The 16,556-nt window shown below is 36.3% G+C and overlaps 2 protein-coding genes across 2 annotated transcripts; both read left to right on the forward strand.

The window, feature by feature from the left end:
* Nucleotides 1-14,460: 14,460 nt before the first annotated feature.
* On the forward strand, nt 14,461-15,043 carry LOC107820982 (uncharacterized). The gene is made up of 2 exons (XM_075223482.1): nt 14,461-14,785; nt 14,925-15,043. The coding sequence occupies exons 1-2, from the start codon at nt 14,461-14,463 to the stop codon at nt 15,041-15,043; spliced, it is 444 nt and encodes a 147-aa protein (XP_075079583.1).
* Nucleotides 15,044-15,079: 36 nt separating this feature from the next.
* On the forward strand, nt 15,080-16,027 carry LOC107820981 (uncharacterized). The gene has a single exon (XM_016647355.2). It carries the CDS (start codon nt 15,080-15,082, stop codon nt 16,025-16,027), a length of 948 nt encoding a protein of 315 aa, XP_016502841.2.
* Nucleotides 16,028-16,556: the final 529 nt, after the last annotated feature.

The following is a 16,556-nucleotide window of genomic DNA, read 5'->3' on the forward strand; positions in this document are numbered from 1 at the left end:
GGAAGGCTAATGTGGTGGTCGATGCCTTGAGTAGGAAGGCGGTCAGTATGGAAAGTTTGGCGTATATTCCTGTTAGGGAGAGACCTCTTGTAGTTGATGTTCAAGCCTTGGCCAATCGTTTCGTGAGGTTGGATATTTCGGAGCCCAATCGGGTATTGGCTTGTGTGATTTCTCGGTCTTCCTTATTGGATCGCATCAGAGAGCGCCAGTATGATGATACTCATTTGCTTGTCCTTAAGGACAGAGTTCAGCACGATGATGCCAGAGATGTGACTATTCGTGATGATGGGGTATTAAGGATGCAGGGCCAGATATGCATGCGCAATGTAGATAGGCTTCGGGAGTTGATTCTAGAGGAGGCCCATAGCTCGCGGTATTCTATTCATCCGTATGCCGCGAAGATGTATCAGGATCTAAAACAGCATTATTGGTGGAGGAGAATGAAGAAGGACATTGTGGGATTTGTAGCTCGATGTCTCAATTATCAGTAGGTGAAATATGAGCATCAGAGACTGGGTGGCTTGCTTTAGCGGATGCATATTCCAGAGTGGAAGTGGGAGCGGATCACCATGGACTTTGTAGTTGGGCTCCCACAGACTTTGAAGAAGTTCGATGCTATTTGGGTGATTGTGGATCGGCTGACCAAGTTCGCGCACTTCATTCCTGTGTGTACTACTTATTCTTCCAAGCGGTTGGCAGAGATATACATCCGGGAGATTGTTCGTTTGCATGGTGTCCCAGTTTCCATCATTTCAGATAGAGGTACTCAGTTTACTTCACAGTTTTGGAGGTCTGTACAGCGAGAGTTGGGTACTCAGGTTGAGTTGGAGCACCGCTTTTCACCCTCAGACGGATGGGCAGTCCGAGCGCACTATTCAGATATTGGATGACATGTTGCGCGCTTGTGTCATTAATTTTTGAGGGTCATGGGATCAGTTTCTACCGCTCGTAGAGTTTTCTTATAACAACAATTACCAGTCGAGTATTCAGATGGCTCCATATGACTATAGGGGTGGGCATAAAATCCGAAAAATCGAATTCCGAACCGAACCGAATTAATTTGGTATTGCGGTTTTGATTTTTTTCGTTATTTCAGTTTATTTCGGTACTGAAATTTTGGTATTTCAGTAATTCGATTCGGTATAGGTATTGGATTTTTGATATTTCGGTATTTCGGTATACCGAAATAGTTTAGTCCAAGCCCAACTTAATTTTTATTTTTTAGCCCAATAACCTTAAGCCCACACCCCAAAAGTCCAAATTCTAATACGAATTTCCAGAGCTCAATCAAAATGGGATGAAAACTTGTTTAAATGTCAATGGTACGGTCCTTTCATGAATTTTTTATGAATTCTAATACGAATTATTTATGAATTTTTGTTACGATCCTTTCATAATTATTTATGAATTTGTCTTGCCGCTCTGTTGCCTATTTGTTGTATTCATTCTTCCTTCCTCTCTCTCACATTTTCCAATCCCGTCTTAATTACTTCCCAATGGTCAATCTTTCCATATACAAAACATTGACATTTAAACAAATTTTCAATTATTATTTTTCTTCACGAACAGAAGGAACTACAATCAAAATTTGGTTGTTTTTCAAGTGACTAATTCTAAAAATACGACTCGCTATTTTATGGTATGCTAATTTTTAAACAAGTTTTCAGTGGGACCCTCAGATATGTAATAGAGGAAGAACCTTGAGATGCAAATACGAAGTAACTGCATGAGCAACCATATCTTGCGCATATATCATTATAACCAAATCTTCTTTTCAGTGAAGATTTGGTTTAAACCGAAACCATACTGAAACCATACCGAACCAAAATAAGAAATATCAAACTGTACTAAAATATTTTGGTACGGTATTTGGTATACACAATTGTTAAATACCGAAATACCGAACCAAAATTCTTAAATACCGAATCGAAGTACCGAATGATCACCCCTACATATGAGGCTTTGTATGAGAGGCGGTGTAGATCTCCAGTTGGTTGGTTTGAGCCAGGTAAGGCTAGGCTATTGGGTACAGACTTGGTGCAGGATGCCTTAGACAAGGTGAAGGTGATTCAGGAGAGGCTTCGTACAGCGTAATCGAGACAAAAGAGTTATGCTGATAGGAAGGTTCGGGATGTGTCCTACATGGTTAGTGAGAAGGTTCTATTAAAGGTTTCACCCATGAAGGGTGTTATGAGATTTGGGAAGAAAGGTAAATTGAGTCCTCGGTTTATTGGGCCTTTTGAGGTGCTTCGGAGGATTGGGGAGGTAGCTTATGATCTTGCTTTGCCACCCAACTTGTCGAGTGTGCATCCGGTATTACATGTTTCTATGCTCCGGAAGTATATTGGCGATCCGTCTCATGTTTTGGATTTCAGCACGGTCCAGTTAGATGATGATTTGACTTATGATGTGGAGCTAGTAGCTATTTTGGAGCGTCGGCTTCGAAAGTTGAGGTCAAAGGATATAGCTTCAATGAAAGTGTAGTGGAGAGGTCGGCCCGTGGAGGAGGCTATTTGGGAGACCAAGCGGGAGATGCAGAGCAGATATCCTTGCCTATTTGAAGCTTCAGGTATGTTTCTTGACTCGTTCGAGAACGAAAGTTTGTTTAAGAGGGGGAGGATGTAATGACCCGGCCGGTCGTTTCATGAGTTACCTCTCTGTTTCCCCCATTTATGCTTATTATTGTCTTTTTCAGCTGTATTATGTGTTATAAGGTTGGTTGGTTTGGGTTCGGAGAAGTTTTGGTTAGGTTTGAGACACTTAGTCTGTTTTGAGTAAGCTTGAGTTGAAAAAGTCAACCGGATGTTGACTTGGGTGAAAAAGGGATTGGATGTGAATTCTGATGGTTCGGGTAGCTTTGGGAGGTGATTTGGGACTTATGAGCATGATCGGAATGTATTTTGGAGGTCTGGAGTAGATTTAGGCATAAATTGGCAAAATTGGAATTTTGGCGTTTTTCGGTTGGTATGTGAGATTTTGATATAGGGGTCGGAATGAAATTTTGGAAGTTATATAGGTCTGTTGTGTCATTTGTGACGTGTGTGCAAAATTTTAGGTTATTCAGACGAGGTTTGATAGACTTTTTGATCGAAAGTGGAATTTGGAAGTTTTTGGAATTCTTAGACTTGAATCTAATGCAATTTTGGTGTTTTGATGTTGTTTTGAGCATTCTGAAGGTTGGAACAAGTTTTAATAAGGTAATGGGATTTGTTGGAATATTTGGTTGAGGTCCCGGAGGCCTCGGGTGAGTTTTGGATGATTGAACGCATCAATTCAAGTTGAAAAAGTTGCAGAAAAATCTGATTTTGTGTTGCAGGCTTTTGGCCTTCGCGTTCGAGAGGGATGTCCTGCGTTCGCGAAGGGTTAGGATGTGAGGCAGTGGAGTTGGCCTTCCCGTTCGCGAAGGTGGTCCCGCATTCGCGAAGGGCTGAGGTCGGTGGTCATCGCGTTCGCGAGGGATATGCCGCGTTCGCGTAGAGGAAAGGTGAGCAGCTGGGGTCTTGGAGGATTGTTCTTCGCGTTCGCGAGCTAGTAGTCGCGTTCGCGATGGGTTGAGAAGCTAAAGCTTCGCATTTTCATGCATGGTGTCGCATTCGTAATGAAGGAAAAAGTGGTCAACGTAAGTTTGTGCTTCGCGAACGCGAGGCGTTGACCGCGTTCGCGAAGAAGGATCGTGAATAGCTGGGCAGAATGTTTAAAAGATCATTTCCGCGATTTTGGGTCTAAGTTTCACCATTGTTGAGCAATTTTGGAGCTTTTTGAGGAGGACTGAAGAGGGATTTAAAGGGAAACACTTGGAGGTAAAATTTATGGACTTAATACTCGATCCTAATGTGATTTCTACCTAATTGAACATGAAATTTGTGGAATCTAAAGCCTAAAATTGGAAGTTAGGGCTTGGAAATTGGAGACCTAAATCTAGGGATTTGAGGGGTCATTTGTGGTAAGATTTTGATGTATTTGATATGTATGAACTCGTGAGAGTGTAAGGATTCTAGTTTTGTGATTTTTATCAGAATCCGAGATGTGGGCCCAAGGGTCGGGTTTGGCCAATTTCGGGATTTTTGATGTAAATTGGTTATTCTCGAATGGGTTTTGTTCCCTTAGCATATTTTGATGGTATAAATCTTTTTTGGTTAGATTTGGAGCATCTGGAGGCCGATTCGAGAGGCAAAGGCATCTTCCATTCATATCGATTTGGGTTTTTCCGCACCATATTTTGATCTGCCTCTTCTTGCATCGCGGGCTAGAGTTTGGACCGGATAGAGGTAAGTAATGATTGTAAATGTTGTCCTGAGGGTATGAAACCCCGGATTTCACATCGTTGTGCTACTTTGAGGTGACGCACATGCTAGATGACGAGCATGGGGTCGTGCACCATTGGGGATTGTGACTTAGTCCGTCCCATATGACTATTAAACTGTGTATTTGATCAAAACTTATTTGCTATCATTGTGTTTTGGAAAGTATTATAATGTTTTGGGGCTGAATGCCATATTTGGGCCTCGTGCCAACTGTTTTAGATCCTTAGGGGATTTTTACTACTATTCATCACTGTTTTGACTTCATATTTATACTCAGTCATGTTGTATTCTACTGTTTTCATAACTCAGCCATATTTACTCCGTTTTGACATTTTAAATGATATTTTGGGCTGAGCATTATGTTTTATTATGCCCGAGTGGCTTTGAGAGATTTTTAACTGAGTGAGGCCGAGGACCTGTGTTGTGAGGATATTATGGGATCGGGCTGTGCGCCGCAGTGGTGTTGTACTGATTCATGATTATGAGGCCGAAAGCTAAATTGATTATGCCACGAGATGGCTTGATATAGCGTTTGGACTATAGGAGCCCCTCTGGAGTCTACACACCCCCAGTGAGCGCGGGTCCTCAGTGTGAGATGTGATATAGCCTGAGGAAATGATGTTGTTCCATGTTATTGCCCGAGAGACTGATATGAGTGATTGTGAGATAGCCCGAGGGGCTGGTTCTGTTGGTATTTCGCCCGAGGGGCTAATTTATGTTCTATCTTTTTCTCCCTATTTTCATTCACTCGTTTGAACTACTAAAAGATGTTTTAAAGAGGTTTTCACTGAACTAAGGTGTTTTTACGATCTTTTACTATTTTATTACATTGTACTGGTTTTATACTATTTTGTTGTAGCATTATGTTGTGTTTTACGTGTTTTCTTATCGCTCAGCTGCCTTTACTTTTATTACTTACTGAGTTGGCGTACTCACATTACTCCCTACACCCTGTATGCAGATCCAGGAGTCTCGGGTCACGCTAGCGAGGGCTGATTGCTTTCCAGCAGGCTTGTTCACAGTTGACTAGGTAGTTGCTCGGCGTTCGTAGCCCAGTGCTTCTCCTTCCTATCTTTATTTTCATTTGTACTAGTTTTGTATTAGACTATGTAGTCTTTTCATACTCTTAGACGGCCTATTAGATGCTCATGACTGGTGACATCCGGATGGCGGGCCGTGTTGTTTCCGCATTATTCTATTCTACTCTATATATTTGGGATTTATAGCTTATTATTGCCTTAAAATGAATTATTATAACTATTTTAATTGGTTTGGGGGTTTGTGTCGACTGGCCTTATTTTACGAGAGGCGCCATCACGATCGAATCCGGTTAGGATCGTGACAGTGTATGACTTAGGACACGCTGATTTTCGATTATAATCCCTATATTTTCTATATATGTCTATCGTTTTGATGGGCTTTTAATTTGCTTCATTTATTTTTTCTACTAGGAGTAAATTGTACTAATAACACGAGATGACTGATGAGGAGTATGTTTTAATTGATCTAACTATTGTAAAATGATAGTCATAGTGTATCGTTTTGATTTCTATTTCATGATTCTATGACAGTTGTTCCTATTTTTTCTGTTCGGGTACTCTTAGTCAGTAGCGGAATTAGAAATTTATATAAGGGGATTTAAATCACAGTTGGAATTTGAACCTATGACCTAAAGCAATTCTGAACTGCCTTTACTATTATACTTAATTTGTTATTAACGTCAAAGGGATTCAATAGCTCACATATAACCAGAAAAGATCATTTTACTCTATTTATATTGTATAGTTTTCTGATGAACGGGGATCGATTCTAACTCCCTTCACTCTACCTACTTCCGCTCATGCTCTTAATGGATACACGTTTATATATGCTGACAATGTAAAAAAATGTTATACTAGTTGGGTTTTGTTACTTAAAACAAAAGGGATGTGAATGAAAAATGTTGGAAAAAGAAATGGATGGAAATGAAATTTTGAATTAGATCATTTTACAAAGGAACTTTGTCTCTCATTGGATAGGAAGAGGAAAATTCTTGTGTTTATATATGGAAGCACTTCTTCTAACTCTTAAAGAGTTGAGAAGAAGTTGAGAAGAGAGCAAGTCTCGCGCCGCCGCCGTCATCATCGCTCGGCTCGGCTTCGGCTTTGGGATTGATAATTTTTGGACCAAATTTATTTTCCTTTTCTATCATTTAATATTTTCTTTTCTAATATTTTTTTGCGTAAAAATATGAATTTGGAAATTCACAGAATTATTTTCCAACGGTCGAGTTCGCGACCAAACATTTCATTCAACAGAAATTCAAATAATTTATGCGGAATAGACACCTTATCAACGAACAGGCACCTTTGCACCTGTTGGGACTCAACTTTGTTAGTTATAAATAGAGATGCTTAGCCTCATTTTCCACCACTGAAATCTGAAAATCTCTCCCCTCTATCTTCTGCATTCTCCATTATCTTCAAAGCAAAAACGCAAGCATTTTGTGTGTTTTTCTCCGCCATTTGAGTTCGCCGAAGTTTTGTGATTTGAAGTGCGCTATCACAGAATAGTTATTACATTCTATCCTTGGTGGAATTAATCTGAAATCTTGGACAACTGTGAGGGGATTAAATACCTTAAGGATATACAAGAACTCGGAATTTTTCAGTTTTTGTTATCGTAAACTAACGTCTTCTGATTTTCTGATTTTGAATACAGAATCCTAACAATAATATCAATGTCAATTTCACCAGTTATAATAGGTTATTATTACTTTATCTTTTTGGTTATTGCATCAGACTTGCTTGGAAGAGTTCCCGTTGTAAATAGAACTTGTAATTCATTTTTAATAGCTATCTAGGTATCTCATTTTGGTGCAACTTTTACTTTAACCATTGATTCTAGTACCGCAAAGGACATGCTCACAATTGAACTAATAGCTAACTACGTGTATATATATATATATATATGTATATATATATATATATATATATATATATATATATATATATATATATATATATATATATAGAAAAAAGATTTTATCTACCTATACAGTGTAATTTTTGAACAAATAAGTGTGAGTTGATACTCAAGTACGGAGCTAGCTCTTCAATTATGAATTCGGCTGAACCAATTTATTTTGATCCAAATCTTGTATTTGTCTAAAAAATTATTGAATATATACAAATTATAAAGTTAAAATCTACATAACTTAAAAAGATATAAATTCCAAATTCATAAGTTTCAAATCCTAACTCCGCCTCGGTTAATAAATAGGACCCTTTGAATAAAGGTGGTTCTGCCCCCAGATGCTATACCATATGTCTTTTACCAATAACCTGATACCATGAAATGACTTAAAGTTGAATGCAGTATATTGTTGGGTTTAAGTTTGTTATAGCTTAAAATAGAACGAATTAGAAACGGAGGGAAAAATGTAATATTTGAATTTTCCTTTTTGACAATGGGACATTGTATTATATTGGAAGAGGAAAAGAGTTTTGGTAGTTATATATACAAGTGCTCTTCTTCTAGCTCTTAAAAAGTTGAGAAGAAGGAAAGCCTCGCGCCATCGTCGTGTAAATTAATTTTCCTCCACGTTTGATTTTTTCGTTTTATTTTGCGTAAATAGTTATTTACGTAATAGCCGTTTAACATGAACGGTCATCTTGAAGAGTTGCACCTCTTCGTTTAAACCCAACCTGTTGGCTATAAATAGCAGGTCATTCCCTCATATTTTCCTTACGACAATTCTGAATTCTCCTTCTGTCTTCTGTATTGTTTTAATTGAAAGAAAGCAACAGTAAGTGTTATTTGCTACCGATCATTTGTGTTCGCTGAAACACTGGGGTTGAAGTATCGCTACACCAGTGTGTGTCGCACCTCCTTTTTCCGCACCCGCGGGGCGCTTAGGGAGTTTTCTCCAGTTGAAGGACAGTCGAAACGGGATTTGTTTATTTGTTTCAGAGTCGCCACCTGGGAATTTTAAGGCGTCCCAAGTCACTGGTTTTAATCCCTGAATCGAGGAGAATATGACTCTGTTTGTTATTCTGCGAACCAGAAATCCTGAGTAAGGAATTCTGTTAATCCGGAAGAAGGTGTTAGGCATTTCCGAATTCCGTGGTTCTAGCACGGTCGCTTAACCGTTTTTATATTTGGCTTTGATTTGTTAAATGCATATTTATCTGTTGCCCAATTTTTATTACCGCTTTTGTTTAGATTGTTTCTAATTAAAGGCCCTTCTTTGAATCGAATCACGCGTACGTATATTGTTTCTAATTAAAGGCCCTTCTTTGAATCGAATCACCCGTACGTATATTCGTGTTATAGATTATATTTTTTAAAACGTGCGGATTCGTGTCACGCGCACGTGTACACAATAATATAGGTAATATATTTATTAAAATACTTACTCGAAATTGTGCTTAAATAAAAAAAAACATTCGCTCTTTGTATAATTAAGTAGTGAACCGCACATCTCGGATTTTCATGAAATTAACTTGATATTTTCCGAAGAAACCCATTTTTCTTAAATGTTCGCTCGAAGTTGCGCGAACGCATAATCCGAATTTCTTTTGGAAATACAATCAAGTTACGCGAACGTATCCCTAATCACGTGGAATATTTTTTTTTTAGAATAGCATAAATTTCCCATAAATTGTTTATTACGTTCATGTATTTTTATGGGAAAATCATGAGAAATAAATATTCCTCTAGTCTCTAATTCCTTTAAAAGAATTTACAATTTATTGGACGTTGATTGCAAATTATATTTCTTCGCGTATGAATTATATTCCTCAAAGTTATTCAAATTTAAAGAGCACAATAAGCATATGACTAATACTATTTTAGTAAATACAATATGTATACTAAAAATGTGCATAGCGTATGAAACTAAAAAAAATCAGTTCTTGAAAGGAAATGATATTTTTGAAGAATTCTTATTATTCCATTTTGCAATGAATGTTATTTTTTACAATCTTAAACTTGTTACACATTATAAATCCAATCTCTTTCCACATTGCTTGTTCTTAATCTAATAGGCCTAATTATTTTGTTAATTCTGCTTATGATTGAAAGTAATATATATATATATATATATATATATATATATATATATATATATATATATATATATAATCAAACCGATTTGATTCTCAATTTATGTGAGCCATTGCTAAACACTAACTTTCGCATTGTAAAATTCCTAGGCCATTTGTTATTAAGAAAGAGAATAAATCTACCTATTGACTTAAAAAAATGATATTGCATACAACATTATTCGCCATATTTTTTTGACATTGTGAACATGGCGGACTTGTACTAATGCAACTTTCGACTATTGATTATAAACATAATCATTATTACGCCATATATGGACAAAATGTAACCAACATCATCTAGCCTTAATCCATAACTAAATAATCAAAATATGCTAACAATGCATTTTCTTGACATTTCCATACTACTCTGTACCTGACTAACAATGTCATAAGACTTAATTAATGGCCACCTTTATGCCATGTTCCCTATTTTGACAATTCAATCATAACTATACTTTAATGAAATTCTGGAATAGATAATACTATTACAACAATTATATGAATTTCAAAAGAGAATGATCAACTGATAATTATCATGTCAAGCATACTACTATACTAACCAACATGAAACAAGACTGAAATTTAAAATAATGAACTTAGACAAATGAAAAAATAGAATTGCAATCCAAGTTTCATTGATTTGTCATGCTGAATCTCTTCCCAACATAGAATTTTAAAAGATAGGTACCTGGAAATGAAGGTAGAAGGAGTAAATTTCAGCAGTTGCAGCAGTAACAAAATCAGCAGAATACCAGTATTCCCACAGATTTGAGCAATAATAGGACCCGAGGAACCCAGATGCACAGTGACAGTACTTTTAAGAAATTTCAAATTTTTAACTGAACAATGAGATCGAACAAATCCGGACAGATTTAATGAAAAGAATAATATTTCTGATTTTGAGACTTAGAACAAAGCAGACTGAAAAAGCTTTCAATTTCAAAACACAGAATCAGCTTCAATACTGACTTCCGAGGCAGAATTCTGTTTTAATGTTTCTGTTTTCCTTTCTTTCTATCTTCCCTTTCAGATTTCTGTTTCTGCTTGTGATTTTCCTCTCTCAAATTTATCTTTTCCCTCTGTGTATCTCTCTTAAAATCTCTCTCAAAATCTGATCCTACAATCAGTCCCAATCCCCCCTATCTTATACAGGTCTGCCCCTCTTTTTTAGCCTACTATCTGGACCCCTTTCTTCTTTTAAAAATCAGAAAGTCCCATTAAAATCTGCTTTTAAATACTTTAAATCTCATTAAGTGATCTTATCCTGATTTTCAGCAGCCCCATTACCCTTTGTTTCCCATTATCACATTAAATAATAGCCATTAACTTTCCACTTTCAGCACACTACTATTAACATATTACCCTCATTGTTTTATCTGTTTCATTCCCAGAAATGTCCCTGAAATCCTACTGTAATTACTGTCCAAGTTATCTGAATTAAACTTGTTTAGCAGCTAACAACCAATTCCTAAATCAAACAACATTCTGTCCTTTCATTGTTAGTTAATTGACCCAACAAACTCAATGTCTAATAACTAATGGACAAGCTAAATTCAGATTGAGCAGCTGAACTTGCATACAAACACATTAACACTATGCAGAACTTAACAGAACCAAAAAAATTGAATTGAAATTCAGATCAACATGAATGCAGGGGCATTGTCAGTATACTGACAATGCCCTGAAACTTACTGGTTCAGAAATCAACATATACACAGCATTCATTTTGACAGACTCATTGAAATGTAAACAAGGGTGATTTAACTGACGAGTATTAATTTAAACTGATTATCTACAACAATTGTCAACAAACAGTCTATAGAAACAGATTATTTCAATCAGTATTAAACGAGCATTCATAACATAACTAATCGACGAACTTAATCGAGTCGATTACACATATTGTAAATAATCATACCAACAGAAACAATTCACTTGTTATATCATATAGACGGGTATAAGGCAGAATCACAGAATTGACTAGAAAATTATGAAAAATTAAACAAACTAATGAAACAAACATAAAATACACGTAGAATACACATAAGAAATAGAAAAAATACCTCTGAACCTTCAAATTCAATCGGACTCAAACTCAACTTGGATTCGGACTTTTTGAAATCAAACAGACCTTAGTCGAAGTATTTTCAACTGAAAATACTTCGACTAAGGTCGATTAAACCTCAATCCCTCGTTTGAATTGAAAAAATTCCAAGATTGGAAAATTTTTAGGGTTTCAGATTTTGGATCTTAAATCCGAACACTTCTGGGCAGATTCGAAGGGAACCAAAGATGACACAAGGGTGAGGGAAGCCTAGGGGTCATTTAGTGTTAATTTGAAAGGAATCTGAGTGAGTTCATTTTTGATTCGAACCTTCAAAAGAAGATTCGAAGAGTTCTGAGGGGATTCGAACCAAACCAACACTAGATCCATAGCTAGGGTATCTAGGGGAAGCTGTGGTGTTATTTTGGAAGCCATTGGAAAGGGTTGAGTTTTCAGACCAACCTTCGATTTAATATTCGAAGAGTTGGGGTCTGATTCGAAAGAAGCTAAGGTCAGATCCGTGAAGAGGGAGTTGTGAGGAGTCTGGGGTGTTAAGGTGGTGACCGACGGCGTTGTTGCCGCCGGGTTTCAGGCGGTGGGATGCTAGGGCGGCTAGGGTTAGGGGTGTGGTTCGGGGAAGATGATGAATAGTAAGGAAGGGGGGTGCTTAGTTAGGGGGCCGGGGTAGGGGTTTGGGACTTTATATAGGGAAGGGGTGGAGGGATATTGACCGTCCGATCAAGTAAGATTCACGGTCAGGATCATCTCACTTAACCAAACGATGTCGTTTGGTTTAAGTCGGGGGAAAGGGTCAGCCCGGGGGTGAAATGGATCGGGTTTGGGTGAATTCCTAAGGCCGTTGGATCAAGATAGAGGAACGGTTCAGATTTGATAACTTAAAACGCCGTCGTTTCATTTAAGCAATGGCTGAACTGGACCGTTTGATTGAAACGAATCAATGGCCCAGATTTGAAGTACCCATACGGCGTCGTTTAGGTTTGTTCGAATTGGACCGGACATGGGGATGTTGGATTGGGCTGTGGGATTCATTTTGTTTGGGCCTGGATTTAGGTCCAGGTCCGATTTTTACTTTTATAACTTATTTTTCATTTTCTAATTTGAATTCCTAATTTTAATTATAAAACAATTTTAACCTCACAAAAATATTAATTACTTTTTTAACAATTATTAACACATAGACAAGGCGTTAAACACACAGTGAAACATTAAAACTAGAACAAATGCATATTTTTGTGATTTTATTTCAATTATCTTTTAAATGCATAATTAAATCCTAGATATGCATGCAACATGTATTTTTGTTTTCGTTTAATTATAACAAAGTTAACATTTACGGACAAAACACAAACAATTAATAAATGCAACACAAATTCTAGAAATTACACACTAAGCAAAAAATTGTTTTTATTTTTTTTTTTTGAATTATTTTGGAGTAATTTTCGTGAGGCAAAAATCGCGTGCTCACAGTGTATAATCCGTTTTATACTGGAAGAAAATAACCATAACCAGGGGCGGATTTACCCTGGTTAAAGCGATGTCATCCGACACCGCTTCGTCGAAATTTTTTATTAAATATATATATTGCAGTAATCTGCTAAAGAAAAAACGTGTACAAGTAAAATAAAATGACACCACTTAGTCAAAGCAAGCTAATTGGTTCACTGGTTAATTCCTGAAATGTGAGGCAGAGGTCGGGAGTTTGAAGCTCAGCAGCTTCGTTCCTTTGCTTTAAATTTTTGAGCAACACGTTTGCTTTAAATTTTTGAGCAACACGTTTGCTTTAAATTTTTGAGCAACACGTTTGCTTTAAATTTTTGAGCAACACGTTTCTATTTTTCCAGAAGCAGCGTACTTTTTATATTAATTAGAATTAGATGCATTGTAGGATACAATTACTCATCCAATTTGTGTAGGGAAAAAGAGAACTAAACTACTTTTTTGTATAAGAAAAGGATAATAAACAATATAAAATACGAACTTAATTATTTTAGACCTACTTTTTGGAAAAATATAGTCATTGAAATCGCCGAAATTGCTTGCCGTGAGTTGTTCTACTACTTTTAGTTTTTCTCTTTTTTTTCTAATTGGAATTTCTTCAAACATATATTACTTTTCTTTTTGAGTTGATTTTTGTGCAATTTACAGGGTTATCTAATTGATGTTTTGATTTATAATTCAGTTTAAATTCCAATGAAGAGCTTTTATTCTGTAGTACCTTCCGAGCCTTTAAAACAAGGATCAACATCTCAAAGTTCATCTAACTTGGAAGAAACGATTGATGAGTCAGAACAACGTCCACGAAGTGAAGGATTTAATTTGGAATCTTTAGAGACTGATCCGGGTAAAAAATTAGCAATTCAAAAATATCATCCAAAAGACCGTGATGCAGTAAGAAGAAGATATATTCAACAAGGTCCTTGCCGACCTCGAAATCACAATTTCCCTCAAAGAAATTTTTATGGGCAATTGCGCCGCTTTAATCCTTAATGGTTTGCTGAGTACGATTGGTTGGAGTATAGCATAACAAAAGATGCGGCATATTGCTTCTATTGTTATTTGTTTCAAGATGAATGTATTAATCAAGGGGGAGGCGATATATTTTCAAGTATAGGGTTTACAAGTTGGAACAAGAAAAATAGATTTGACGTGCATATTAGTGGACCAAACAGCGTTCATAATCAGTCAAGAAGGAATTGTGAAGATTTGATGAGACAAAATCAATCCACTCAAAGTGCACTTGCTAAACAATCTGAACAACAAAAGTTAGAATACAGAACTCGTTTAGAAGCTGCAATTGATGTGATAAGATATCTTTTGAACCAAAGATTATCATTTCGGGGACATCGTAAAGGTGAGTCATCTTTTAATAGAGGTAATTATATTGAACTTCTTACATGGTATGCAAAGCGATGTAAAAATATTGATGATGCGTTTTAAAAAAGCTCCAAAAAATAACTAATTGACTTCTCCATCTATTCAAAAGGATATTATCACTGCATGTAAGATGGAAACAATTAAGAGTATCATTAAGGATATAGATGATGATCACTTTTCTATCTTAGTTGATGAATCTAGTGATGTGTCATGTAAGGAGAAAATGACTATTATTTTGCGTTACGTTGATAGAAGGGGAAGCATGATGGAGCGATTTATGGTTATTGTTCATGTTCGTGATACTTCTGCATTGTCTCTAAGGAATGAAATTGTTAGTTTACTTGCTCAACATTCTTTAAGCCCATCTTCTATACATGGACAATGTTATGATGGAGCAAGCAACATGCAAGGTGATTTAAATGTTCTTAAGATCTTAATGCAAAAAGAAAGTAGAGGTGCTCATTCTATTCATTGTTTTGCTCATCAACTTCAATTAACTCTTGTTACGGTTTCTAGAAGATATGATGAAGTACAAGAACTTTTATTATTATTTTCCGATATATTGAATATGGTGGGAGCTTCTTTCAAGCGTAGAGATGATTCGTGAATCTCAAGCAGAAGAAATAGAAGAGGCATTACGTAAAGGGGAGCTTGAAACTGGTAAGGGTTTGAATCAAGAATTGGGTCTTGCTAGAGCTGGTGATACTCAATGAGGATCTCACTATAAATCCTTTAAATATTTTATTATTATGTTTGGCCTTATTATTGATGTGCTTGATGCTATTGTTGTTAACGCACGTTTTGAAGAGAAATGTAAGGCAAATGGATATCTTAAAGCATGTTTAACATTTGAAGTTGTCTTCACGTTGCATTTGATGCGTACAGTTTTAGCAATCACAAATGAGCTTAATGCAGCCTTTCAAAAGAAGGAGCAAGATATTGCAAATGCCATGTTACTTGTTGGAGTGGCAAAGGATCAGTTGCAAACATTGAAAAAAGAATGTTGGAATTCACTTATTGATGAGGTATCTAAATTCTGTATAAAATATGATATTTTTATACCCAGATTTGATGAGCTTTATGTTATCCCTGGAAGATCACGTCGTAGAGTTTCTGAGTACACTGTTTCGCACCACTATAGTATTGAGGTATTTTGTAAAATTATTGATTGGCAATTTCAAGAATTCAATAATCGCTTTGGTGAGGTGACAACCGATTTGCTTCTTGGAGTTGCTTGCTTGAACCCAACTAACTCTTTTTCCAATTTTGACATTGAGAAGATATTGAGATTAGCTGAGTTATATCCTGATGATTTTGATAAATATTCTATGGTTGACCTTCGCTTTCAGCTTCAGAATTACCTTGTTAATGTCCGAGATCATGATAAAAGGTTTTCTGGTCTTCGGGGACTTGGTAATCTTTCCATAAAACTAGTGGAAACAAAGAAGCATGGGACTTATCCTCTTGTTTTTCAACTAGTGAAATTTGTTTTGCTTTTGCCAGTTGTTACTGGTACAGTTGAGAGAGTTTTTTCGGCAATGAAGTTGATTAAGACCGATTTGCAGAGTCGAATGTATGATGAGTTTTTGAGTAGTTGTTTGGTGCCTTATATAGAAAAGGATGTATTTAGTCTTATTCCTAGTTCGGTTATTATGAATACCTTCCAAATCATGAAAACTCGTCGAGGAGAGTTGTAGTAAGGCAATTATTTTTTAAATATGATGTTGTTACTATATTTGTTTCTTTGCCTACTTTAAATGTCGACATCACTTATGAAAAATTCTGCGTACGCCTCTGGCCATAACCTCAGATACTGAGAGGGGATTAAGTTCCTTAAGGAAACACTATAAATTCAGTAGGCTCAAATAAATATCTGCTTCTTCGACATTTCTATTCTTACGTTATTTTATTTCCAGAATTACTTTTGCAAATACATATTTCTAACATATATATGTCATTAGAGAAGGGTACAGGAACTGATGACAACAACATTTACTGTTTTTCAAACTCCCTCACTAGACGTTTAAACACGTAGATCTTGAACAAAAGAAGAAGAATATAATCTAATAATACATCTCGTAAAAGCCAATTCATTGGATAATGCTAGATATCGACATGTCGTTATAGATTGTGAGGTTTATCGAACCAAATAAGTACACACGTGAACTTTCTTTATTTTATTCTGCCTATTCAACGGCATGAAGATATATATTTTTGGTTTAATCA

The sequence above is a fragment of the Nicotiana tabacum genome, chromosome 1 (assembly GCF_000715075.1).
Source record: "Nicotiana tabacum cultivar K326 chromosome 1, ASM71507v2, whole genome shotgun sequence".
Classification (NCBI taxonomy): domain Eukaryota; kingdom Viridiplantae; phylum Streptophyta; class Magnoliopsida; order Solanales; family Solanaceae; genus Nicotiana; species Nicotiana tabacum.

Bases quoted from the DNA above. Each gene is read 5' to 3' on its own strand.
- LOC107820982 (XM_075223482.1), top strand. From the start codon at position 14,461: ATGGAAACAATTAAGAGTATCATTAAGGATATAGATGATGATCACTTT. The intron at 14,786-14,924 runs GTGCTCATTCTA...TTTCAAGCGTAG, and splicing joins AATGCAAAAAGAAAGTAGAG to AGATGATTCGTGAATCTCAA.
- LOC107820981 (XM_016647355.2), top strand. From the start codon at position 15,080: ATGTTTGGCCTTATTATTGATGTGCTTGATGCTATTGTTGTTAACGCA.